The sequence below is a fragment of the Podarcis raffonei genome, chromosome 1 (genome assembly GCF_027172205.1).
Source record: "Podarcis raffonei isolate rPodRaf1 chromosome 1, rPodRaf1.pri, whole genome shotgun sequence".
Lineage (NCBI taxonomy): Eukaryota > Metazoa > Chordata > Lepidosauria > Squamata > Lacertidae > Podarcis > Podarcis raffonei.
In genome coordinates, this window is record NC_070602.1 from 9,028,143 (window position 1) to 9,053,902 (window position 25,760).

The 25,760-nt window shown below is 44.9% G+C and overlaps 1 protein-coding gene across 2 annotated transcripts in view; it reads left to right on the forward strand.

Annotated features, from left to right (window-relative positions):
- The first annotated feature begins 807 nt into the window (after positions 1 to 807).
- The window catches only part of MNAT1 (MNAT1 component of CDK activating kinase), a 146,157-nt gene continuing 121,204 nt past the window's right edge, over positions 808 to 25,760 (forward strand). Inside the window, exon 1 of one of the 2 annotated variants that reach the window (XM_053403411.1) lies at positions 808 to 979. In XM_053403411.1, coding sequence (XP_053259386.1) covers positions 891 to 979 — 89 coding nt within the window. In that variant the 5' untranslated portion in view covers positions 808 to 890. The remainder of the gene's footprint in view (positions 980 to 25,760) is intronic. The other variant, XM_053403330.1, reaches the window with a different exon arrangement.

Sequence of the window (25,760 nt, forward strand, 5' to 3'; positions counted from 1 at the left end):
TGGTAAAGGCTGCTCTCCAACTGGAGGGATCGCAGGCCAGTGTTTCCCAATTGTTGGTGTTTATAGCACATTTTTTTAGATTTGCCTTGAGACAGTCTTTAAACCTCTTTTTGTTGACCACCAGCATTACACTTTCAATTTTTAAGTTTGAAATAGAGTAGTTGCTTTGGAAGACGATCATCAGGCATCCGCACAACATGACCAGTCCAGTGAAGTTGATGTTGAAGAATCATTGCTTCAACTCTGGTGATCTTTGCTTCTTCCAGTACACTGGCATTAGTTCGCCTGTCTTCCCAAGTGATGTGTAAAATTTTCCGGAGATGCCATTGACAATAGCTGTCAACTTTTCCCTTTTCTTGCGAGGAATCCTATTCAGAATAAGGGAATTTCCCTTAAAAAAAGAGAAACGTTGACAGCTATGGCCACTGATGGAATCTTTCAAGGAGCTGGAGATGGCGTTCATAAGTGGTCCATGTTTCACAAGCATACAGTAAGGTTGGTAGGACAATAGCTTTGTAAACAAGCATTTTGGTTTCCCTGCGAGTGTCCCAGTCCTCAAACACTCTGCACTTCAATAAAGCCGCACTCGCACAGCTCAGGCGGCGCTGGATTTTGGCATCAGCCTGGGCCCTTGTGGAAAGACAACTGCCCATCGCAACCTCCAAGTCTACAATTCAAAGAAGTCAGCCGTCGGGCTCTCTGTGCGGCGCGGCTTTCCTTCCCCCGCCCCGCGCCCTCTGCCAGGCGGAACTGTCGTTCCCGAGGCTTCGGAGCCGCCCGGACGTTGTTTGCGGAGGGACGCCGCTGGCCAGAGTTGCCAGGCGATGCTGAGCCTCGGCGAGGAGTAGCTGCAGCGCCAGGAGGAGGAAGGGAGCGGAGCCCCAGCCGCCATGGACGACCAGGGCTGCCCCCGCTGCAAGACCACCAAGTACAGGAACCCCTCCCTCAAGCTCATGGTCAACGTCTGCGGCCACACGCTGTAAGTGCTGCCGGCCTCTGTGGGGGGGAGGTTGCTTCGGGGCGGCAGTAATCCTTGTCTGTTAGCTGCTGCATAAAATGGGCTGTGTACACGTGTGTGTGTGTGTGTGTGTGTGTGTGTGTGTGTGTGTAGACACACAGGGAGAGATCCCATTTTATATAAATTCTATAATATATATATATGTGTGTGTGTGTTTATGTGTGTGTGTATATATATATATATATATGTGTGTGTGTGTGTGTGTGTACACACACACACACACACACACACACACATATATAACATTTTCTGGGGTGTTGTTGTTTATATATAGAGAGATAGAGATAGATAGATAGATAGATAGATAGATAGGCATAGAATGGAAGGGACCGCAAAAGGCCATATCACCAAACCCCCTTGCAAAAAGCCAAGGGGAATCGTACAGTCACAACAAGCAGGTGTTGTTGTTTATATAGATATAGATAGATATAGATATATACAGTGGTACCTTTTGTTATGCTGGCCACATGACCTGGAAGCTCTACCCCGGCTCCCTCGGCCAATAAAGCGAGATGAGCGCTGCAACCCCAGAGTCGGCCATGACTGGACCTAATGGTCAGGGGTCTCCTTTACCTCAGGTTAAGTACATAATTCATTCCGGAGGTCCGTTCTTAACGTAGGCATAGAATGGAAGGGACCGCAAAAGGCCATCTCACCAAACCCCCTTGCAAAAAGCCAAGGGGAAGCGTACAGTCGCAACAAGCAGGTGTTGTTGTTTATAGAGATATAGATAGTTAGTTAGTTAGTTAGTTAGATAGATAGATAGATAGATAGATATAGGCGTAGAGTGGAAGGGACCGCAAAAGGCCATCTCACCAAACCCCCTTGCAAAAAGCCAAGGGGAAGCGTACAGTCGCAACAAGCAGGTGTTGTTGTTTATAGAGATATAGATAGATAGTTAGTTAGATAGATAGATAGATAGATAGATAGATAGATAGATAGATAGATATAGGCATAGAGTGGAAGGGACCGCAAAAGGCCATCTCACCAAACCCCCTTGCAATGAGCCAAGGGGAATCGTACAATCACAACAGGCAGGTACTAAAATTAATAGCTGCCTCTCCTCTGGTTCAGGTACTAAAATGCTGCTATTAATAACTGCGTCTGGTCTGGTAAAAACCTGTAGACTAGACTACTGCAAGGCATTAGAATAATAATAATGATTTTGTTATTTGTACCACGCCCACCAGACCAGGTTGCCCCAGCCACTCCGGGCAGCTACTAGCAAATATAAAAGCACAATTAGGATAACAATGATAACAGTTTTGTTATTTGTACCCTGCCCACCTGACTGGGTTGCCCCAGGCACACTGGGTGGCTTACAGAATATAATAAAAAAGTATCAGACATGAAAAACATCCCTAGACAGATGTCTTCTAAAAATTGTAGTTATTTACCTCTGTGACTTGTGGGACTGCATGTGAAGTGGGTTTGGAAACTTCAGCTGGTGCAGAATTCAGCAATGAGCTTGCTTCCCCGGGCAAAGCTGTTTGAGCATAGAATGCCAGTCCTGGCCAGATTGCACTGGCTGCCGGTTAGTTTCCAGGCCCAATTCAAAGTTCTGGTTTTGATATTGTCAGAGCTGCCCGAGGTCCCAGCTCACAGAAGACCAACGCTGCTTCATTGTTTAGTATAAAAGTCTTTATTGAAGTTCAGTTTCACTTCCACAGCTGCAGCGTGCAGCACTACGTCTCAAACTTTAGACCGCCGAAGCTCCATCTGAATCTCCTCCCCCCTGACACCAGTTTAAGACTCTAGCCTTGCTCCACCTCTTCCTTTGTTCTTTCCTCCTCTGGGTCCGCCTGCCCGTCGGGGTCTCGCCCTTCCTAGACTCTTCTGACGCTGAGTCCCCTGACTCTTCCCCCTCCCTCTGTCGGGCTTTAGGACCTGGCTCCCAATCCGGGTTTTCTGCTGTCCCGCGCGCCTGCACATTTGAACTTGGCGCGCGCGCCCAGCCTCCCACTTTCCTTCTGACCGTTACACTGCTGTCACTGCTCCCTCCTTCGGGGAGGCTAGCTGGACCTGACCTCCCCTCCGTTTCCCCACTTTCCGATGGGGGCGTGGTCAGCCCTGACTCATCTTCTCTCCCCGCTGGAGGAGAGGCTGGTCCTGACACATGTGACTCTTCCCCCCCACTGCGCTCTGGTGGGGGAGCTGGTCCTGATCCCCCGCTGCTGCCTTGGGAGTCCCCGCTGGCCCCTTGCTTCTGGTGCGTCCCCCCTGGGACCCCCCTTGCCCTCACCATCGGCGCCCCCTTCTGGGAATCTTCTGATTCGCTGGAGAAGCTCATGGAATCTCTCGGGTCACTGTCATACTCCCCTACGCTCCCCTCGGATTCCTCTCCTTCGCTCTCCATTTCCTCTCTCCCCTGTGCTTCTGCTCCTGAGCCCCTGACAGATATATAAAGCCTTAAATGGCTCAGGAGTGTGATACCTCAAGGACTGAACTGACCCAGACCCTGAAGTCATCGGAGGCCCTCCTCTGTGGAAGGTGGCAACATGAGAATGGGCCTTTTCTGTGGTGGCTCCCTGCTTGTGGTATGCTTTCCCCAGGGAGGCTTGCCTGGAGCCTTTGTTACATATCTTTAGGTGCGAAAAACATCCTCTTCTCCCAGGCCTTTGTCTAACTAAACAATCTATGGCCTTTTAAACTACGTGAGGGGGTTTATTGTTTTTGTTTGTTACTATGTTATGCATTTTTGTGCTTTTATATTGTAAACTGTGCTGTGATCCTGGATGGAAGGCGTTATAGAAATTTCATAAATACTACTATTACTAATAGTAATAGCAGAGAGAAGTAGTGCAGAGAGAAAAAACACCATGGTGCGTCTGTAACAGTGAAACCGGATGCCTTCATCTGCCTCAGTGTCATAAATCATGTCTCTCTCATACAGTGGTGCCTCTGGATGCGAACTGGATTCATTCTGGAGCCCTGTTCGCATCCTGAAGCAAATGCAACCCGCTTCTGCGCATGCGGATGACGTCATTTTGAGCGTCTGCGCATGCGCGAGCAGCAAAACATGAAAGTAACACGTTACTTCCGGGTCGCTGCGGAGCACAACCCGAAAACACTCAACCTGAAGCATATTCAACCCGAGGTATGACTGTATTGTTCTTTGTAGCCATAGCAGGCGCTGTAACTCTCCAATGGGTTGACTTCACCCTGATGGCCCACTCTTCTCTTGAGACGGATTGAATAGTAATAATAAAATACTGAACAGGTGTTTTTTTTAAAAAAAATCACACCAGCATTTATAAGCACAAGGGTAGGCTTTGCCTAAAGAAGAGCTGTATTTAGCAAGCACTGAGAAGAGCACAGCGATGGCATCCCACACTTGATATCAATAGGCAGGGAGTTCCAAAGTGCGGGTGTTGCCATGCTAAAAACAGTTGAGTTCATACAGATGCAGAGCAGTTATTACGTGGCTGCACTTGTAGCAGTGCCAGCAGTTCTGCTGACTGAAGTGGTCGAGTGGGCGAATGCAGGGGTAAGGTAATCTCATCAAGTTTTATCAGTTAGCTCTGGCTGGTTGTTTTTGTAAACTAGGATGATGGGGTGTCTTGCTTAGCTATGAGCCACAGTCTTTAGGGAAGGGTCAGAACTCAGTGGTAATGATGGCTGCATTATCTCCCTTTGCTGTCAGAGGCATTATGCCTCTGAATACCATTTGCTGAGAATCACAAATGGGGAGAGGGCTGTTGGACTCTGGTCATGCTTGTGGGTTTCCTGCAGGCATTTGGCTGGTGACTGGGAGGACAGGATGCTGGGCTAGGTGGTCCTTTGGCCTGTTCCAGCAGGGTTCGTCTGATTTTTTTTTAAAAAATGTATTTTTATTAAATATTTTCTTGATTTACAAAGGTATATTCAATCTCTCTCTCTCTCATATTTCCCCCCCCCATTTTTAAAAAAACAAATTGGTTTCATTTGTTGAGACATTAGGAAGAATAGGGGGAAAGAGGTGGAAGGGGGGGAAGATGGGTGGGGGTGGGGTCGGGTGGTGATGTTTCTATTTCACTTAATATATGTGGGGTTTTGTGTCAGCGTTGCTTGTGCAGGTTCTCTGCTGTTCACTTGTGCTCCTTTGGTGGTGAGAGAGGTTGGGGTTGGCCTAGGGTGTGGTTGTTCGTTTGTGATTGGCTGTGGTGATCTTTGTTTTCATGTGTGAGTGCGGTGTGTGTGTGTGTTTTGGATCAGGTTAGCCATATTGATTTGTATGCTGTTGGTGGATTTTTGTCATTGTCTTGTTGGGCTGTGTATGTGATAAAGGGGAGCCATACCGGGGTGAAGGCGTCTTCTTCTATTTGTCCCCGTGTCAGTTTCAGTTTATTGGTTAATTTTTCTAGTCAAGCTGTTTCCCATACTATTTGGTACCATGGGTCCATGCTTATTCTTGACAGGTCTCTCCAGTGTCTGATTATGATGTTTCTGGCTGCGGAGAGTAGGTGGGTTATGAGTTCTTTGTGGTGTAAATGGGCATTGTTGTCTTGGAAGATGTTTAGTAGGGCCAATTCTGGGGTGATTTCTAATACTTGCTTGGTTATTTTACATATTTCTCGTATGGCTGTTGTCCAGAATAGTTGGATTTTGTGACACTCCCACCACATGTGGATGTATGTTCGTCTGATGTTTTTATGCCTCTGGTGCAGAAGGTCGCAAGTTCAGTTCCTGGTGTCTTCTTGGAAAGGTTCCTGCCTGAAACAATAGAGACAAACCAAAGTTAGGCTAAACAAACAATGGCTTAAAGTTATTATGTGTTAACCAGGCCAATGCCTCCTTGATAGAATAGAAGAGGATGTATTAGTAAAGTAAGATTTAGTTGTTGCTTGATATTCCAACAATTCTTATTTATTACAGCACCTTCACTTTAAGCACTACTTTATTGTAGAAATTGTGGGAAATGTATGATCCACTCTCTTTTTAAAGAGAAACCAGAGCATCTTACAAGTTTCCTGTCTCAAGAACAATACAATGCAAATTATGAGCATGAGCTTGGAGGCCCTTGGTTCAAATCTTGCCTTGTTGGCATCTGTGTGTCTTGAGAGCCAATGGCAGAGTGTGGATAATCAGTATAATACATGTGAAGCAAATATATTAGATCTATGCAAATGTATTACTAATGGTGGAGATAATTATGGTTGCTTCAATCTGAAAGCCCATATGGCAGTTGTAGTAATAACATTCTGGGCAACAGTATTCCAGGGAATTCCTTGAATAAAAAATATTCTGAAGGTGTCTCACTTGATGCTTGCTGTTAAATTGTACTTGGATTCTCCAGGTGGGATTCTGTCTTGATCAAGAAGTTGAAATAAATTAAAAAATTGTCCAGTAGTACCTTAGAGACCAACTAAAGTTTGTTCTGGGTATAAGCTTTTGTGTGCATGCACACTTCTTCAGATGATGAGTTTCAAGCCAGTAGCACTTCATCTATCATGAGCAAAATCAGATTATTCATGGTCTTTCTTCCAGAGTTTCCCTGACTAATTGTGTTGCCCAACTCTAATAAAGATATGAGGAGTGTCTTTAGATGAATGGTGGCCAGCTTTCTCTTTTCAGTTTGGACCTCTTTCCCCCCTTTTTCAATTTAATGTGATTGATCTTTTTACTTGAATCAGGTTTAAAATCAATCAGCAAATATCAAATGAAAGCAATTTATAACAGGTTAAATCAAAGTCAACGCTACTTGTATTACATTGTCCTTTGAAATTGTCCTATTCTAGTAATGAAACAAACAAACACCAGACACAATTGTTTCGAAAGTCTCTCATTAGGCCCAGATTGTCCTTCCCAAAGACATTTATATTTTTAAAAAAGCCAATTTGTTTGTAAGCAATTTGTATCTCCTGACTACTATTGAATGCCTTCAAAGTCTGAAAATACAGTGCATTCTGTACGGGATTGCTTTCAATGATTGCCCTGAAGTGTAATTCAAAAGCATCAATTCTACAAATATGGATAAGGCACAAAAACAGGTAGTCACCAAAGATGGTAGATTACCAAAAACTTTCTTTGAATTGACTGACAATATGGACTTGATTGACATCTGGAGAACTAAGAACCCCCTGGGGAGAGAGGGAACTTTCTTTTCTGAAGCTAAGATGACATGGACTAGAATTGACCAAATCTGGATTACTAGAGGAATGGCACCAAAGATAAAGAAAGTGGAAATCTGCCCTAAAACTTGCTCAGACCATAACGCTGTAAAGATGGAGATGAAGCAAATAACACCCGGTTCCTTTAGATGGAGGATGAATGACACTTTATTTAGAGATGAAGAAGTATATAAAGTGCGAGACTGGCTTCATTATTATCAGATAATGGAGGCTTACAATTCGGATAGGAAAGTTGGCTTCCAGGTGGAAAAATCCAAATTGGAAACAGAACTGTTAGAACCCAAAACTAAGACTTTGTCAAAAATGTATAATTTGCTGTTGAAATGGAATACTCAGGATGAGACTGTTAAATCTGTAATGATTAAATGGGCACAAGACGTTGGACATAATATTATGTTTGCTGACTGGGAACAGTTATGGACCACAGGTATGAAGTTTACGGCATGTAATGCCTTAAGAGAGAATATTATGAAAATAATATACAGGTGGTACATGACCCCAGTCAAGCTTGCAAAAATCTATCATTTGCCCGATAATAAATGTTGGAAATTTAAGGAAAACGAAGGTACATTCTTTCACCTTTGGAGGACGTGCCCTAGGATTAAGGCTTTCTGGGAAATGATATATAATGAATTGAAAAAGGTATTTAAATATACCTTCTTGAAGAAACCAGAGGCCTTTCTCTTGGGCATGGTCGGCCAATTGGTGTTAAAGAAGGACAGAATGTTTTTTATGTATGCTACAACAGCAGCAAGAATACTTATTGCAAAGTATTGGAAGACGCAAGATTTACCCACTCTGGAAGAATGGCAGATGAAGATGATTGATTGTATGAGATTGGCAGAAATGACTGGCAGAATCCGTGACCAGGGAGAAGAGTCGGCGGAAGAAGACTGGAAGAAATTTAAGGACTATTTACAGAAATATTGTAAAATTAAAGAATGTTGAAAGATGTTGGATTGAAATTAAGGGGTCTTCAGCTGTAATGTTTTGAGATAAGGATTTGCTGAGTAAATAATTTGAATTAGAATACAAGAAGGGGAGGTATGAGGAGGTCAGGGAAATATGTCATTGAAAATTAAGTATTGAGAACTGTATGTGTGTTTTTTTCTTTTTTCTTTTTTCTTTTTGTTTGTATAAGATTGGAAACCTAATAAATATCTTTATAAAAACAAAAGCAAAAACAAAAGCATCAGTTCTTCAGCGATCAGCCTTCTTTATGGTCCAGCTCTCACTTCCACTGGGAAAACCATAGTTTTAACTATACGGACCTTTGTTGGCAAGGTGATGTCTCTGCTTTTTAAGATGCTGTCTAGGTGGGCAAAAGTTGTCCCCATCTTCAAAAAGGAGAAAAGAAAGACCCAGGTAACTGCTGTCTGGTGAGCTTGACAAGGAAGTCCCTAGAACAGAAAATTTACAAATATAACGTATTACAAGTGAGGCACAGGCAATGTCGAGCACAACTAAAAATTTGTGAGCTATGCGGGGACCTTCATAACTGGATGCTCCCTCACATTAAAAACATGCACAATGCGTAGGGCTGGGGTCCTGGTTGTGACATCACGGGACTCTTCCAAGGACCAGTGCAGCTGCGGGGATAGGCCTTCTCCTCCTCCCCAGCTTCAAGCTCGGGCAGGGAAGGAGCTTACCTCTCTGTGGCTCAGTACAAGGTCAGCAAGAATATGCAGTCATTGTACAGTCATACCTCGGGTTACAGATGCTTCAAGTTGTGTGCTTTTGGGTTGCGCACCGCGCCAAACCCGGAAGTACCGGAATGGGTTACTTCCAGGTTTTAGCACTTGAGCATGCTCAGAAGTGCTAAATCATGCTCTGCACATCCGCAGAAGCACTGAATAACGACCCGTGCGTGCGCAGACGTGGCGCTGCGGGTTGCAAACGCTGGGGGTTGCGAACGTGCCTCCCGCATGGATCATGTTCGCAACCTGAGTGTCCACTGTAGTGGGCCCAATCCTGTGGAACGCCCTCCTAGACAGGCACCCTCTTTGCTGAACTTCAGGTTCATGACTAAAACTGTATTTTTCCAGCATGCATTTTAAGGTAGTGTTCAGTTTTATGGTACATTTTTACTGGGGGGTTTTGGTCCAGTTTTCTGTGTACATCGCTTTCACTTTAATTTTAGGACTCAGCTTATGAGGCCCATCCTTTGCCAACCTTCTGCCCTCCAGATGCTTTGGACTACAGCTCCCATCTGCCCCAGCCAGCGTTGTGTTTGCTGAGACTGGTGGGAGTTGTAGTCCAAGCTGCCTGCAAGGCAAGTAGACTGGGGAAAGCTGATGGAATAGAAATTAAGCACTCAGTGGGAGAGCTGAGCTTGTGCTTGAGTCTCTCCGGTTTAAATCAGTAGGTCTTGAATGCCCTTACATTTTGGTTGGTTCTTGTCCTTTGTGTTTAACCAAGAGGGAAAAAACTGTGTATGAGCAGGACAACGTCTGGTTGCCCATCTGAGTGTGTGCTTGCCAGGCTGGCTTTATGAAAGACCACAAGCTTATCTCTTAATACTTCCTCCTTAAGTTTCATTGCTTGTAATGAACCTTAGCTGGGAAAGTTTAGCTTTATGAGTTGTCTTGCAGGCACTAAAAAGAAAGAAAATGGAAAGGAAATACTGCACAAAGGGGGAAAAATACATCTAATTAATGTGAAGACTGTTGTGTTGAACAGGACTGTGGAAATGAGGTTTATGGTTGGTTGTAAAATGTGCCACATGGTCTCTAAAAGTCAGGGGCCAGATCTCTTACATGGGGTAAAATATATAGAGAAATATTTATTTAAAAAACCAACCAGTTAAAAATTGGACCTGTTCCTTTTTCCTTCCACATCAAAGAGGAAGAAGAAGGCTGGTCCACTACATCCATAAAACTTGTCAGGAATAATTCTTTATTTTAAATGATAAAATCAAAATCCTACACTAAATTCTGATCCAAGAGGTGGTGAACTCTGCTGATTGCATAAAATCTGCCGATCAAATTAATCTGTGTGGTTTGTCTGATCTTGCCTAATTGTGGAACACTTTTTTTTTAATAAAAAAACTCTATAATTTTAAAATTACTTTTTTATCTTGTCCTTCCTCCAAGATGCTCCAGCAGCATACAAGGCTGCTTAATCTATGTGGTACTGGATGAGGCCGTAGACTGCATTCTCAAATAATTCTTCAACATTTTCTTTTTACACCAAACTGATTTGGAAATTTGTATGTGATGCCAATAAAAGGTTTGATGATGATAAAAAAACAAACAAACCCACAGCCTAAAACCAGCAATATGAAAACACAGCGAAGGATATAAAAGTGAATTTAAACAAAAAAATCAGAGGCATAAAGCAAGATCCAGTCTTATGGATTGGGGAAAGCTTCGGCAAAAAGATAAGTCTGAAGCGACTAATGGCTGCTGCTGCTTCGCGTATGGAACATGAAAGGGCATTCTGCAAAACAGCCATCACTGCCCTGTGGTATTTTGTAGGGTGTATTGCCATGAATAGAATTTTCCCAGATGTGATCTGTACAGGGGCAGGCAGGTTGGTAGCCTTTTCTCTTTCATGCTTAAAAGCAACACTTTCTGAGAATAAGTGGGCCTGTGCTTTTTCTAATGCGGGAGGAAGAAGAAAAAGCATGTTTTTGCTATCAGATTTTTTTGGGGGTGGCACTGCTGTACCATATTCCTTGAAGGTCAACCACTCGGTCAGCAAAAGCAGATGCAGCACTATTGTTTCAGGAAGGCTGTATCAGCTGCAAATGTGATCCAGTGAGAGAGAGAGAGAAAGTTGCAATCTCTAAGATGTACAGTTTTAAAAATAGACGATCTGATTGCTTTGACATCTTCCGTGGCTCTCTGTGGCTACAGTTCAAAAAAAGAAGAAGACGGGGACTTTGAACTACAGCTATTACCTTAAATGCAGAAGTCTTTGGCACTGAGAAAAGGGCCAAAGCTAATAGTGCTGTTGCTTGCGATTACTTGATCTGAAACACCTTTTTTATTGTCAGCTAGTCCAGACCTGATTTCACCGTTCCTGTTGACTTGAAGTACTCAGTATAGTAAGCCATTAGAGGTTGAGAGGTCTAAATTGCAGCTTTAATTTCAGGCAACAGTCTTGGAGGCATCCATAAAGGTAAAGGTAAAGGTACCCCTGCCCGTACGGGCCAGTCTTGCCAGACTCTAGGGTTGTGCGCCCATCTCACTCAAGAGGCCGGGGGCCAGCGCTGTCCGAAGACACTTCCGGGTCACGTGGCCAGCGTGACATCGCTGCTCTGGCGAGCCAGAGCTGCACACGGAAACGCCGTTTACCTTCCCGCTAGAAAGCGGTCCCTATTTATCTACTTACACCCAGGGGTGCTTTCGAACTGCTAGGTTGGCAGGCGCTGGGACCGAACAACAGGAGCGCACCCCGCCGCGGGGATTCGAACCGCCGACCTTTCGATCGGCAAGCCCTAGGCGCTGAGGCTTTTACCCACAGCGCCACCCGTGTCCCTTGGAGGCATCCAAGGGCATGCTTAATTCTACTCCCTTGATTATTCCTCTTGAGGTCTGTGCAATTTGTGCAGGGGTGAAGAGTATTTGTATTCGAGTTCTCTCTCAAAACATGGCAGCAATTTTCTAGCCCTCATGGTGCGTTTGATGAGGCAATGACTTCTATGACTGTAGAAGTAGCAACATCCTAATCATCTTTTGTGGTCACTCTTGGGAGATGCTGTCTGTGAAAGCTGGAGTTGGATAAACAATGGTGATTACTTAAAGCAGGTTGGTGTATGTTGTGGGCGTTTTTTTATTTAATTTTTTAAAAAGTCCTGTTTCAGGCAGCCTGGCGCATACATGAAAACTCAGCTCTGAAAAGATGCTGGCCATTTCCCTACCTGACACAGTGGGGCTTGGAAGGTCAGTCTGTAAAGATTCCTGGCTTGAGAAGAATGATTGGGAATTCAGATAGGCTTCTAAGTTTTGGAAAATATTAGAAGAATAAATGCATTAGTAAATGCATGAATCATAATCTGTTTGTTGCATGTGGAATGATGGGTTATATATAGCTCAAAGTCACATTGGGTTGTATTCAGTGAAGTCTTACTCAGAGCCCAGACCCATTGAAACTAATGATTCTAAGTTGGCAATGTCCATTACAGTCAATGGGTCTACTCTGAGTAGGGCTAGCATCAAATCCCACCCATTACAGTGAAAGTTCCCATTTGCCCTACTCATTTCTCTAAAAAGAGAGCACTGTAATATCTGAGACGAAGAGTTGTGGCTGAAAGCAAGTGCCAAATGTATTTTTGGATGCAAATATAGATATACTTGGTTCTTCTTCTATGCACTGCATAGAGACATAAGGCAGACAGACGGGAACTTCTCTTTCCTGTAACGTGGGGAGCATCTCTTTGTATGTAGCACAGGGATGCTGGGTGCTCAGATGCCTCAGCTCATTAGGAGGTATCAAATTGACCACTAATAAGCAAAAACTTGGGCCATAATACAGTGGTAAAAAGTAAAGGTAAAGGTACCCCTGCCCGTACGGGCCAGTCTTGACAGACTCTAGGGTTGTGCGCCCATCTCACTCAAGAGGCCGAGGGCCAGCGCTGTCTGGAGACACTTCCGGGTCACGTGGCCAGCGTGACAAAGCTGCATCTGGCGAGCCAGCGCAGCACACGGAACGCCGTTTACCTTCCTGCCAGTAAGCGGTCCCTATTTATCTACTTGCACCCGGGGGTGCTTTCGAACTGCTAGGTTGGCAGGCGCTGGGACCGAGCGACGGGAGCGCATCCCGCCGCGGGGATTCGAACCGCCGACCTTTCGATCAGCAAGCCCTAGGCGCTGAGGCTTTTACCCACAGCGCCACCCACGTCCCCATAATACAGTGGTACCTCAGGTTAAGTATTTAATTCATTCTGGAGGTCTGTTCTTAACCTGAAACTGTTCTTAACCTGAAGCACCACTTTAGCTAATGGGGCCTCTTGCTGCTGCTGCGCCGCCGCTGCACGATTTCTGTTCTCATCCTGAAGCAAAGTTCTTAACCGGAGGTACTATTTCTGGGTTAGTGGAGTCTGTAACCTGAAGCGTATGTAACCCGAGGTACCACTGTACGTCAATGTCTCTGGATCATTCATACCGGAATCATAATATTTATATTCTTGGGCACCTGCCAAGGCTCCCCTCCTAGTTTCTTTAAGTTGATTTGGGTATATATGTGTGTGCATACCCATGAAGACAGGCTTTGGCAGATTGAGCGGACGTGTTGTAGCGGGAAATGAGGGGCAGGTGGGGCTCGTCAACCTGGAAAGTTAGCCCATCTAGAAGAAGGAAAACTCTGATCCTAAGCCTCCATTGCCTTGTGGGATATTTTTGGAAGAAGAAAAGCCTTCACAGATCCGGAGCACAGTTCCTAAGATGGTTGGATGGTTCCTTGTATGCCTCCTTCTGGGAACTCCTGCAGCCAAGCTGGTGTCAGACATCTTGTTCTGCTTTCCTTTGGACCACCTCAGCAAGGCTGGGGGTGTGTGTCTTGTCACCAGGGCAGCCCAGGACCTCTAGACACACTGTCCAGGCTTGCACCCCAGAGAAGTCATGTCAGTGCTGCTAAATGCAGCAAAAGCAACACGGGAGGCAGCGGTTACGCGTTTCCGGTCTCAGCAGCTACAGCAGATGCTGTGATTCCTCAGCGGTTTGACTTCACCCATGGAAGTGCACTCTATTGTCTCTTGAGACAGACGGGTGTAACCTGTTTTTGTGCTGGGAGTGTTGCCTGCTTTTCTCTTGTCTGTGTCCTATTTGTTTCACGTTGCTCTATCCCAGCTTCTGCCAACCTAGCAGTTTGAAAGCATACCAGTGCAAGTAGATAAATAGGTACCACTGCGGTGTTAAGGTAAACGGTGTTTCCTCGCGCTCTGGCTTCCCGTCTTGCTGTTTCCATTGCACCAGAAGCTGTTTAGTCATGCTGGCCAAATGACCTGGAACGCTTTCTGCAGACAAACACTGGCTCCCTTGGCCTGAAAACCAAGGCGAGCGCCGCAACCCCATAGTCTCCCTTGACTGTACTTAACCATCTAGGGGTCTTTTACCTTTACCTTTATTTGTTTTACAGTGCATCTGTGTGGTTTGGCTGTTGTTAGAGAGCTTTTCCTCCATGATGTAGAGCAACTCCTCCCCTGATCCCTGGCTAGCAGGACCAGTGGTCAGGGATGATGGGAATTGTAGTCTCAAAACATCTGGAGGGCCGAGGTTGAGGAAGCCTGATTTAGAGGCATACTGCAAGCAGTAGGATTTTATAACTGTGTGCATCTCCTTGTGTGAGACCTTTGACGTATTGAAGGACTGAAGGGGCCATCCTTGTGATTATGTCATGGTGATGCTTTCTTAGTCTTACAAAAATTTCACTGGAAGTTTAAAGGAACATTAGCAAACATTTCAAAGATAATCATCCCTACTGGTTAATGTCAGCATAATCATTGCCAGTGACCTCCCGTTTCTTCTCCCAACCCCAAAGAGGCAAACTTTTAAAATAAACACATACGGATGTGCGAGATAGGTCTGTTCTTATTACAGATGCTTTGAACTGATTATCGGTGCTTTTAAAATTCAAAATAAGTGAATAAAAACAAATTTACATTAAAAAAATAGAAATAATAAGCACACACACAAAAATATTATTTTGATTGAGGAGGGCAGGCATCACTTAAAACTGCTTAAAGTAACCATCATCAAAATAACCCCCAAATGGGATCCAGATTCCAATATATACCTTTAATTCCCCCCTCCCCCCAAAAACCTTTGCTCTCATTGCTAGATCTGTGGGTAGTGCTCATGTATCATGAACATCTTCTCTCTCTCTCTCTCTCTCTCTCTCTCTCTCTCTCTCTCTCTCTGTGTGTGTGTGTGTGTGTTGTGCTGGTGTAGTTGTTTTGGAGCAGACTTCGCTTGCTCCTTTATAAGTGTCTCCAGTGCCTATTACACATCTATTATTGAGGTGATTAATGAGTGAAACATCCAGGAGGGTCTCTTTTAGTGTTACCTAGCCATATAATCACTCTGATGTTCTTTATTGTGGGAGATGAGTAATATCTGAAGAATTGTTTGCAGGATTGAACTTTTTCGATTGCATGCTTGAATTATTATGTAGTTGGGACATGAAAGTGTTAGTGAGCAGAAATTACCGCTTTATTATTCTTCGTTTCTCTTCATTTGTTTCTTCAAGCCATCCATGCCCATTACTTAAACTGTGTGCCTTGGAGGAACAGTGATTAATATGACTTTTATTAAATAGCTGTAAATCTCCTTGCGCCTGTGAGGTACATACGTGTGTGCGGTTTTATGTACATAGTGTATATATGTATGCCTATGTGTGTAAGTTTTATGTGTTATGAAAATAGTACTGTTCCTTGCTGTAGTTATGACACAAAGAGTTTTAGGCTTACGCTTCTCAGGCTCCTGCATCTATGCTGTGTCTTTCAACTTATCAGTAAAAGAACAAGCTCTGGAAATCTGTTCATGCCAATGTTTATCTTGGAAACCTAAGACGCTCCCATCTAGGGAGTCAGTCCATTGGTCTCTCTACCCTGGTGTTGTCACTGGCTGGTGGCATCTCTCCAGGGTTTCAGATAGTCCTCAGCTCAACCTGATTGAAGCTGGGACATTTCACTGGAAAGCATAGAGTCAGAGAATCTTAGAGTTGGAAGGGATCCCGGAGATCATCTAGTCCAAACCCCTGTAACACAGGAATCTCAACAAAAGCATCCAGGACTGATGGCCACCCAACCTCTGCTTAAACACCTCCAAGGAAGGAGAGTCCACCATCTCACATGGGAGTCTGTTCCACAGCTGAACAGCTCTTACTGTCAGAAGTTCTTCCTGATGTTTGGTTGGATATCTGGAATTTGGGGTCTCATTGATGCACTGACTCCCGGTGGAGTACAGTATCAGGTTTAAGGTGCTGGTTTTAACCTTTAAAGCCCTATATGGCCTAGGAACCTCGTACTTATGGGAACGCCTCTCCTGGTATGTCCCACGGAGGACCTTACGGTCTTCAAACAAAAACATCTTGGAGGTCCCGGGCCACTGGGAGGTTAGGCTGGCCTCAACCAGAGCCAGGGCTTTTTCAGTTGTGGCCCCGATCTGGTGGAACGCTCTGTCACAAGAGACTAGGGCCCTGCGGGACTTGACATCTTTCCACAGGGCCTGCAAGACAGAGCTGTTCCATCAGGCCTTTGGCCAAGGCACAGTGTGACCCCCCTCCTTTGGTAATCCTCACAGAACTCTAGCCCAATGGTTGCCATTAATTTGATTTTGTACTGATTTTAAAATGAATTGATTTTAGAATGCTGTGTTACTTTTATTGTTGTTAGCCGCTCTGAGCCCGGTTTTGGCTGGGGAGGGTGGGATATAAATAAAATATTATTATTATTATTATTATTATTATTGGCACTGGGCTTTCCTGCATGCCAACCTGCCATGTTAGCAAAGAGTGTGTGGGATGAGAAGGAGAAATGGGGACCTGTGCAAAAGACCTTGGGACAGTCTCTCTAGGCAACCCCATAGAAAAGCCCCTGTCAAGATGTTGGTGTGACTCCCATTATTTGGGACTATTTGCTACAGAGAAAAGGCAAGTAAGAGTTGATGCAATAGAAGTTTATGAAATTATGCAAGGCAGTGGATAGAGAAAAGTTTCTTTCTTTCATAACACCAGGACTCGTGGACACCCAATGAAGCCGAGTGTTAGAAGATTCAAGGACTTCTTTTGCACAGCGCAAAGCTGAACTATGGAACTCAATCCCACAGGAGACAGTGGTGGCTACCAAAAAAGATGGCTTTGAAAGAGGATTCATGGAGAGGCTATCCATGGCTACTAGCCACGATGTTGTACTCTGCCTCCACAGTTGGAGGCAGCTAGGCTTCTGAACGTTAGCTGCTGTAAACTATAGGAGGCCGGAGGGCTCTTGTGATCAAATCCAGCTTGTGGGCTTCCACTCAGGGTATCTGACTGGCCACTGTGAGAACAGGATGGGGAGCTAGATGGACCATTGGCCTGATCCAACAGGACTCTTCTTACTGTCTTACGAATGTGAAATAATAATAATGATATTTATTTATATCCCACCCTCCCCAGCCGAAGCTGGGCTCAGAGCGGCTAACAACAATAAAAGTAGCTTTATTACTGAGGTTATGGGCTCCTCTCTACCATAGTTGACGTACCATATGAAAGCATGCTTCCACAAAGCAGTGTGGTCCAATTTTTGTTGTGCAAAACATTATTTGATTTTTATTTTTATTGTTTTTATATTATTATTATTATTATTATTATTATTATTATTATTATTATTATTATCTTAAAGACATTTTGTGGAGTGAGGCGTGGAAAGTGAGAAAATGCTGAATTTGAAGAATAATGTAATAAACCCCAAACATGCCGTTGCTTCGCTTTAAGAAAAGAAAGAAAAGAAAAAAGAAAAAGCCAAATACGGAAGTAGTTATTACTGAAAATTTAATGATGCTTCTATCGATGTGGTGCATTGCCTCTGCAGTTTTGCAGTGATTTATTTATATTTCATGAGCCTGCAATTTCTACTTTTGGGTAAAAGGAGCAACTTGCCAGTGGCCATGGCTAATGTGTTTAGAAAAGGCATGTCCCATTGTCTACAATGTTATTTCTTAGAGCAATTCAGAGGCTAAATTGAATTGGTTCGCCTTTTGAGGCATACAACTCATTTGGCCACCAAGGAGTCCTGCCCCCCCCCCAACTATTCTATACTACTTTCATCTGGCACCATGTATTAAAACTCACACACCACAGTCCTGGCTTGGGCAGCTACTTGTGATAAGCCCTGCTGTGTTTCATCAGAGCAGGGTTTGCTTGATTTAGCATGTGGTAATTTGCTCTGCCACTAGGTACAGCCTTCGCTATTCTCCAGACCTTTTGGACCACAGTTCACAGCAACAGTGTGAGTGGTGAGGGATGGTGGGAGTTGTAGTCCACCACAGCCAGCATAGCCAGCGGACGGGGTTGGTTGTTTATTTCATTTATTCAATACCCACCCGGCTGTTCCTCCCTAAGGAGCCCAGGAGTGGTGAGCAACAAAGCAGCCAAACAATATAATGAAAAACAAACGAAATAAACATTAAGAAATAAATATTTGGTTTTTTATTATTAGTTAAGAACAAGTGGTGCAGTTTCATTCGAAGAGGCTAAGGGTCAGCCTCAAAAGGGACAGGCTTTCCATAACAGAGGGTGATGCTGCAGAACATTACCAGCAAGCACAAAATGTGTATGTCCGCTGGCTGCTGTGGAGCTTATTGATTCTGCCTTTCTCCTTCGAAGGGTGAGCTTCGTTCTAAGCAGGGGGTGGATTTGAACTTGGAACTCTCCCGCCAAAGCCCCACTCTTTGGTGCTCACAACCTTGGCTCTTCATTCTCAGTTGAAAATGAAACCTAGAGACTTATAGGTAAAGGTAAAGGGACCCCTGACCATTAGGTCCAGTCGTGGCCGACTCTGGGGTTGCGGCGCTCATCTCGCTTTACTGGCCGAGGGAGCCGGCGTACAGCTTCTGGCTCATGTGGCCAGCATGACTAAGCCGCTTCTGGCGAACCAGAGCAGCGCACGGAAACGCCGTTTACCTTCCCACCAGAGCGCTACCTATTTATCTACTTGCACTTGATGTGCTTTCAAACTGCTAGGTTGGCAGGAGCTGGGACTGAGCAACGGGAGCTCACCCCGTCACAGGGATTCGAACCGCCGACCTTCTGATCGGCAAGTCCTAGGTTCTGTGGTTTAACCCACAGCACCACCTGCGTCCCTATATACATATATACATACATTAGGTCCGTTAGGTCCAGTCGCGGACAACTCTGGGGTTGCGGCGCTCATCTTGCTTTAGTGGGAGGGAGCCGGCGTACAGCTTCCGGGTCACAGTAGCTGTCTTTATTTACCAACAGAGTATCCAAATGCATGCTTGCGTATTAACGATGGCTAGGTTTCTCCCCGCTTTTCTAAGCAATAAAATAGAACGCAGCCCTTTTCGTTCCACTGACTGCATTGTTTAGTTCATAGCCTCCTTAGGGTTTCTCATAATTATAACTGGCATATATCCATTCACGGTTTGATTTGTATTTTGGAGAGGCATTCGAAGAAGGAGAGGCCCATATAAGGCGATGTCATTGAATGCAGAAGCATAAAACTTAACAACCAGGCACATTCTCTGCTAATGTAGCCTTGTCCTGGTATCTCAAGTGCAATCTCGAAATGGGAGGTTCGTTCTTTTCTTAGCAGAAATCATACATATGTTTCTACTTGCCTAGTTCTCTCCCTCCCCCCCCATTCAGCCCACCCTCTTTCGTGTCAGTATAAAAAAAGATGAATGAGGCATTAAGGAGAAATGCAAGCTTGCAAGTCATATTTTATTATAAATGCATGTAAAAAGATGTATTGAAGTGTGTGTCTACTACAGCAGATCTCAAAGTGTGGTCCTGGGGCTCTGGAGATTAGGGCCAATCTGTGTTGCAAATTTAAAACAGATCAACTATCACAAAATCATAGGATCGCAGAGTAGGAAGGGACCCGCAGGGTAATCTAGTCCAACCCCCTGCAATGCAGGAATTTCAGCATCCATAACAGATGGCCACCCAACTTCTGTTCAAAAACTTCCAAGAAAGAAGAGTCCACCACCTTCTGAGGGAGTCCATTCATGGTGTCCTCCAGTTAGCATAGTATTATGTTTTTCCCCCTCCAACTCCCTGCTTTTTACCTTCTGGGATTATGGGGCATGTTCTAGGTCGTGCACACTCAACCAGAGCCAGGGCCTTTTCAACACTGGCCCCGGCCTGGTGGAACGCTCTGCCTCATGAGACCAGGGCCCTACAGGATCAGATTTCTTTCCGCAGGGCCTGTGAGACAGAGTAGTTCCGCCTGGCCTTTGGCTTGGAATCAACTTGATCCCCTCCCCCTCTTTCCTTTTCCTTCTGTAATGGAACCCCTATTTGGGGACTTCCCTGGCTCTTCTGGCCCACGTAGGACCAGTCTGGATAGTTGGCCTTGGTGAAGATTTGACGTTTTCATCCGCAAAAAGTTTTTGATTTGAGTTTCTACTGAAATGAAGCTGCATTTTAATGTTGTATTTTAATCTTGTTTTTAAGTTGTATTTTAATCAATTGTTTTTATACCTGGTGTTAGCCGCCCTGAGCCCGGTCTTGGCTGGGGAGGGCGAGGTATTTATTATTGTTGTTGTTGTTGTTGTTGTTGTTGTTGTTGTTGTTGTTATGTCATGTGGAATGCTACCCAGGCCTCTTTGGCATCAGCCATCGCCCCGTGTGAACTGAGCACATTCTTGCCCACTGCTACGAGTCTTCCCCTGTAGTTGCCAGCTGTCATTAATGGAATTGCAGCTCTGCTCATAATGGAACCCCTCTTAAGGTCACCTCTGCACTGTACCTTTAAAGGACGTCGCTCTTCCAAAGGATCCTGGGAACTGTAGTTTGTTAAGGGTGCTGGGAATTGCAGCTTGTTGCGGGGTGAGTGACAGTTCCCAGGATTCTTTGGGAGAAGCCTTGTGCTTTAAATATTATGGTATGGATGTAGGGATTGGAGGGGGGCAGGGCTCAATGAAGTTCACATTTAAAAGTGAAGCTACCTAATTCACACTTTCTGAAACAAGACGTGGCCCAAAACACAATCAGCCTTCAAAGGTCACACTTCAGCCAAGCGGTGTGTTAAAAAATGTGTTTATTAGGACAATGTGCACATACAAATGCATATATTAGTGAAAATAGCATCTATACATGCATTATGTCAGGGAATGTTGCTTTGCAAAAATGTATATATTTTGTGTTATAAGATTTTTAATAACAACATGTTAAGCAAAATTGTATACAAAGATGTTTATATTTAGATTAGATTGCTGCAACGTGTTATACATGGGGCTACAACTGAAGCTGCACCAGAAACTTCAGCTGGTGCAGAAATCAGTGGCCAGTTTGCTCTCACCTGGCCGAGATGGTTTAAGCATATAACAGCAGTTGTGGCCTGACAGCACTGGCTGTCAATTAGTTTCTGGGCCCAGTTCAAAGTGCTGGTGTTGACCCATAAAGTCTGAAATGGCTCAGGACCGCCTCTCCCCATATGAACTGACCTCAACCCTGAAATTATCATCTGATGCTCTTCATGCTTTGAGAATGTCTCTTCCCTGGAAGTGACTTTTGTGTGTGCAGCTGTGGGGAGAAAGAGCCGTTCCGCCTTTGAGAAGCGCATTGTGTCTTTGTGTCCCTGGTAATGATTGCTACGCAGGTGAGTCAGCCTTTTGTGCCAGGGGGCAGGTGCCGATTCTCTAGGAGTTTCTTTTTTTGGGGGGGGGGAGATGTGGATGGCATGCTGAAACGCACCCTGGCATTCGTCATGTTTGCAAACACTCCAGAGTGTGGAGAGCGGAGGAAGGGTTGGGGTTTTCTGAGTGCATGATAAACCATTTCCCCATACCGTCTGGGAGAAGTAAGCTTCTATTTCCTCCTCAGTGGGAGAGTTAAGAAGTAGAGTTCACTCTCTTGGCTCTGGCGGGAGAGGCCAGCTCTGTCAGGAACCTTCTGCCCCTGAGCTGGGCCAGCCGATCATTGTAGGAACAACTCTTCAGAACTTGGTTCCCCAGTTTTTATTTTCCTCTTCCCTGTTGCTTTCCTCTTGTGTGTCATGCTTTTAGATTGTACGCCTGCGAGTAGGGACTTTCTTGTTTTGACTGCGTATAATTAAAGCTATGGTTTTCCCAGTAGTGATGTATGGAAGTGAGAGCTGGACCATAAAGAAGGCTGATCGCTGAAGAATTGATGCTTTTGAATTATGGTGCTGGAGGAGACTCTTGAGAGTCCCATGGACTGCAAGAAGATCCAACCTATCCATTCTGAAGGAAACCAGTCCTGAGTGCTCACTGGAAGGACAGATCGTGAAGCTGAGGCTCCAATACTTTGGCCACCTCATGAGAAGAGAATACTCCCTGGAAAAGACCCTGATGTTGGGAAAGATGGAGGGCACAAGGAGAAGGGGACGACAGAGGACGAGATGGTTGGACAGTGTTCTCGAAGCTACAAACATGAGTTTGACCAAACTGCGGGAGGCAGTGGAAGACAGGAGTGCCTGGCGTGCTCTGGTCCAGGGGGTCACGAAGAGTCGGACACGACTGAATGACTAAACAACAACAACAAGAAGCCACTCTGAGAACCTTTTGGCTGAGGGGTATAAGTGCTCTAAACCAAAAGCCAAGCCGTGGACCCCCAACTTCTGAAAATATCGATATCCCTATGGTAGTTTGTGTTATGTGAATGGTGCCACGGACCCCCTGCATAGGTTATGCGAACCCCCGGGGTCCGCGGACCACCATTGGGAACCACTGCTCTAAACAATTGATGGATTAATGCATTTTCCTTTATAGCTCCAGAGCAGAATGAAACGTTGGAATGGTTACTGTAGTACAAGGGGTGTGGAACCATTTTCATCTTTAAGAATCACATCCTTTCCTGGGCATCATTCCGGCGGGGCGGGGGGGGGCATATGCCTGTGATGGGCGGGGCCAGAGGCAAAAGTGGGTGGAGCAACAAATGAAAACATTACCTTTGTGCAGTAGGCTAGACTCTTTACACATCTCTCTAGCCTCCATTCAGGCATTATCAGAGTCCAGGGACACGCGCAGGAATATTCCCACTTCCTGGGGAAATGGCCAAATTGAACGCTTTCCTCAAGTACAGGGCTTTTGCTTCTGGTTCCCAGCTTCTGGCATAACATCCAAATTACAGGCCCTTATATTTCCTCTGCAAGGGGGGAATAACATCTGGAGCTTGAGGCAGCTGAGAGCTATGGACTTCTCAAATTCAAACGGCCGCCGGGAGTCGCTGACGTGTCTCCGCTTGCTTCCTGCTTTTGGTGATGAGCGCTTGCATAAGCCCTTGGAGACTGTACATAACCAACTTGATTGAATGTGAATGTCTCCTTAGACCAGTACATCAGGCCTAAATAAAAAAGGGCAATCAATAAGAACGTTATAGTAGCTGAATTTACAGAAACGAGATATGAAGCAATATATTTTCCCAAGCAACTTTCGGATGTCTTTTGCAGAGTAGATTTCTTTCGAAAGACAAGTAAGGAGCCCCTGGGAGAACTAAGAGACAGCAGCCGAGGGAGAGTGGCTCAGAGAAGCTATGCCATGAAGAGCCCTAGAAAGCCTACATGGGTCTGTGAGGTGGGATGGGGGGAACCCTTTCAACAGCCAATTTTTTTTAGTTTTGTACCCTGGCTTTCTTACCCCTGTGTTAAACACTGGCTTCCAGTTAGCTTCAAGGTATCAGTCCTGGTGTTGCTGGCATCTGTCTGTCATGGGAGGCAATGGAGAAGTGTGCCTTTGTGCTACAACAGCAGCAAGAGTTTTACTAGCAAAGTATTGGAAGACACAAGAACTACCCACGCTGGAAGAGTGGCAGACGAAGGTGATTGACTATATGGGACTGGCGGAGATGACGGGCAGAATCCGTGACCAAGGGAAAGAGACGGTGGAGGAAGATTGGAAGAAATTTAAATTTTATCTTAAAAATTTGTTGTAAAATTAGTGAGTGTTAAAATGTCATGGGTAAAGCATAGCAGATTTGCAGCGATAAATGATTGGATAAGAGAAAAAAAAAGGTTAAAGAAAGGGATTTATAAGTAATTTAGATCAGGGGTTGCTGAAAAAGTTTAAAACAGGGATGCAGAAAAGGGAGGCATGGGGAAGTAGTTGAAATTGGGTATAAGAAAAAAAGATTATGAAATTATACATGTTTATATGTTTGTTTGTTTGTGTATTGTTGTTTGTAATGTCTTATAATATATGTTGAAAAACCAATAAAAATCTTATAAAAAAAAAAAGAGAAGTGTGCCTTTGGAGGTGAAGTCAAACTGTTGGAAGGTTGCTGCAGCCGCAGAGACCAATACAGGAGAGACATGTTTTGTTGCAGCTGGGGCAAATGAAGGTGTCCAGTTGTGCCGCTGCAGATGCGCCACGGCATTCTCTCTGTGCTCCTCCTAGTGGTCATTCCTCCTCTGCTCACTGCTGTGGATGCACAACCTGACCGTCTGTCTCCAGGCACTGCGGTCATCTGCAAGGGATTCCCCACACGGCGGGGTTGATGTTGTCAGCCTTCACGTCACGTTTGCAGACATCTTTGTAGTGCAGAGCTGGTTCCAATGGGCCTGGTGCCTGAATCATGGGGCACAGAGACCCAAACACAGTAGCTGCTGGTGGCGTGATGACGCAGTAGAGCTGTGTTGCTGATTTAGCTTCCCAATGCCACAGGGCACTGCCAGGCACTAAGAGGGAGAAGGGCAATGCCGTGGAGAACCTGATGCAGAAGCAGCAGTAGATTCCATTTGATGCTTCTGCAGCTGCACCTGCATGTGCTGAGCAGGGATTTTGGGGGTCAGGAATCTGGGTCCTGCTACGTTGGGGCTGGGATACCTAAAATATCATCTCACCCCTTATATACCCAGCCGACCACTGTGAGATAACATCACACCAGGATGTCTGTTCTGTATCTTGTTTGAATCAGGACTTTAGCGTAGTGGCACTTACTCTGTGGAACTCCCTCCTGTTGCCACAATTTCTTCTGTCCTTTCGGCGCCTGTTGGAGAATTTCCTTTTTTCAACCAGTCTTTTAAAGTGGAGATTTTTTTTTTTATCCCAGTCTGAATCTGTGTTGGATTTGGAGCAGTTGTTAAACATGTGACATAGTCCTCTGTGTGTATTTCAACGCCGATGTTTTTTTGTTAAATCGCTTTGAGTTGTTTCATAGGAAATGATTCATAAACAAAAAGGAAATACGTAAATAAATATGCGAGAGACTCTTAAAAACAAACCAGCAATGAAAAACAGAGGTTATCTATGTAGTTTTAAGAATTAAGTGCCACCTTTCAGGGCAAGGACCTCCCAGGCAGTTTACATACATACAAATCTGCTATATATTTTGGAAAGCTGGCTGTTTGCTATGAATTTGGATATCTCCTAAGATCCTATTCCTGAGATCAAGAAGCAGGTGTTTCTGTTTAGATACTGTTTTGAATCAAGGCAGTAGACTGAACCTTTAAAAACCACATTGATTTTAACCACTGATTTCAAAACTGCACTGATTTCCTTTTGTTTCTTCAAATTCCTGAGCTACAAAAATTGTTGGCTGCCTGACATACAGGGAACCAAGACTTATTTTGGATTCCACTTCTGAAACTTTTTGAGAGAGAGAGAAAGATGAAAGGGGACTTGCGGGTGTTAAGGAACTGGATCAGGGCTACGGAGTGAAGCACCTGGGTTGGGGCAGTCATTTCTGCTGCACTTGCCAAAGATTTCATCTGCCGCCTTTTTCGAAACTTTTTAGGAACTGCGCATGCAAACACTGACATGGGTTTCGTAAAGGGCTGTGTGCCTTTTCCAAGCTGTCTGCTGGCAGTAATTGCAGTTTTGGTTTTCATGCACCCATATACAGTGGTACCTCAGGTTACATATGCTTCAGGTTACATACACTTCAGGTTACAGACTCCGCTAACCCAGAAAAAGTGCTTCAGGTTAAGAACTTTGCTTCAGGATAAGAACAGAAATTGGGCTCCTGCGGCACGGCGGCAGCAGGAGGCCCCATTAGCTAAAGTGGTG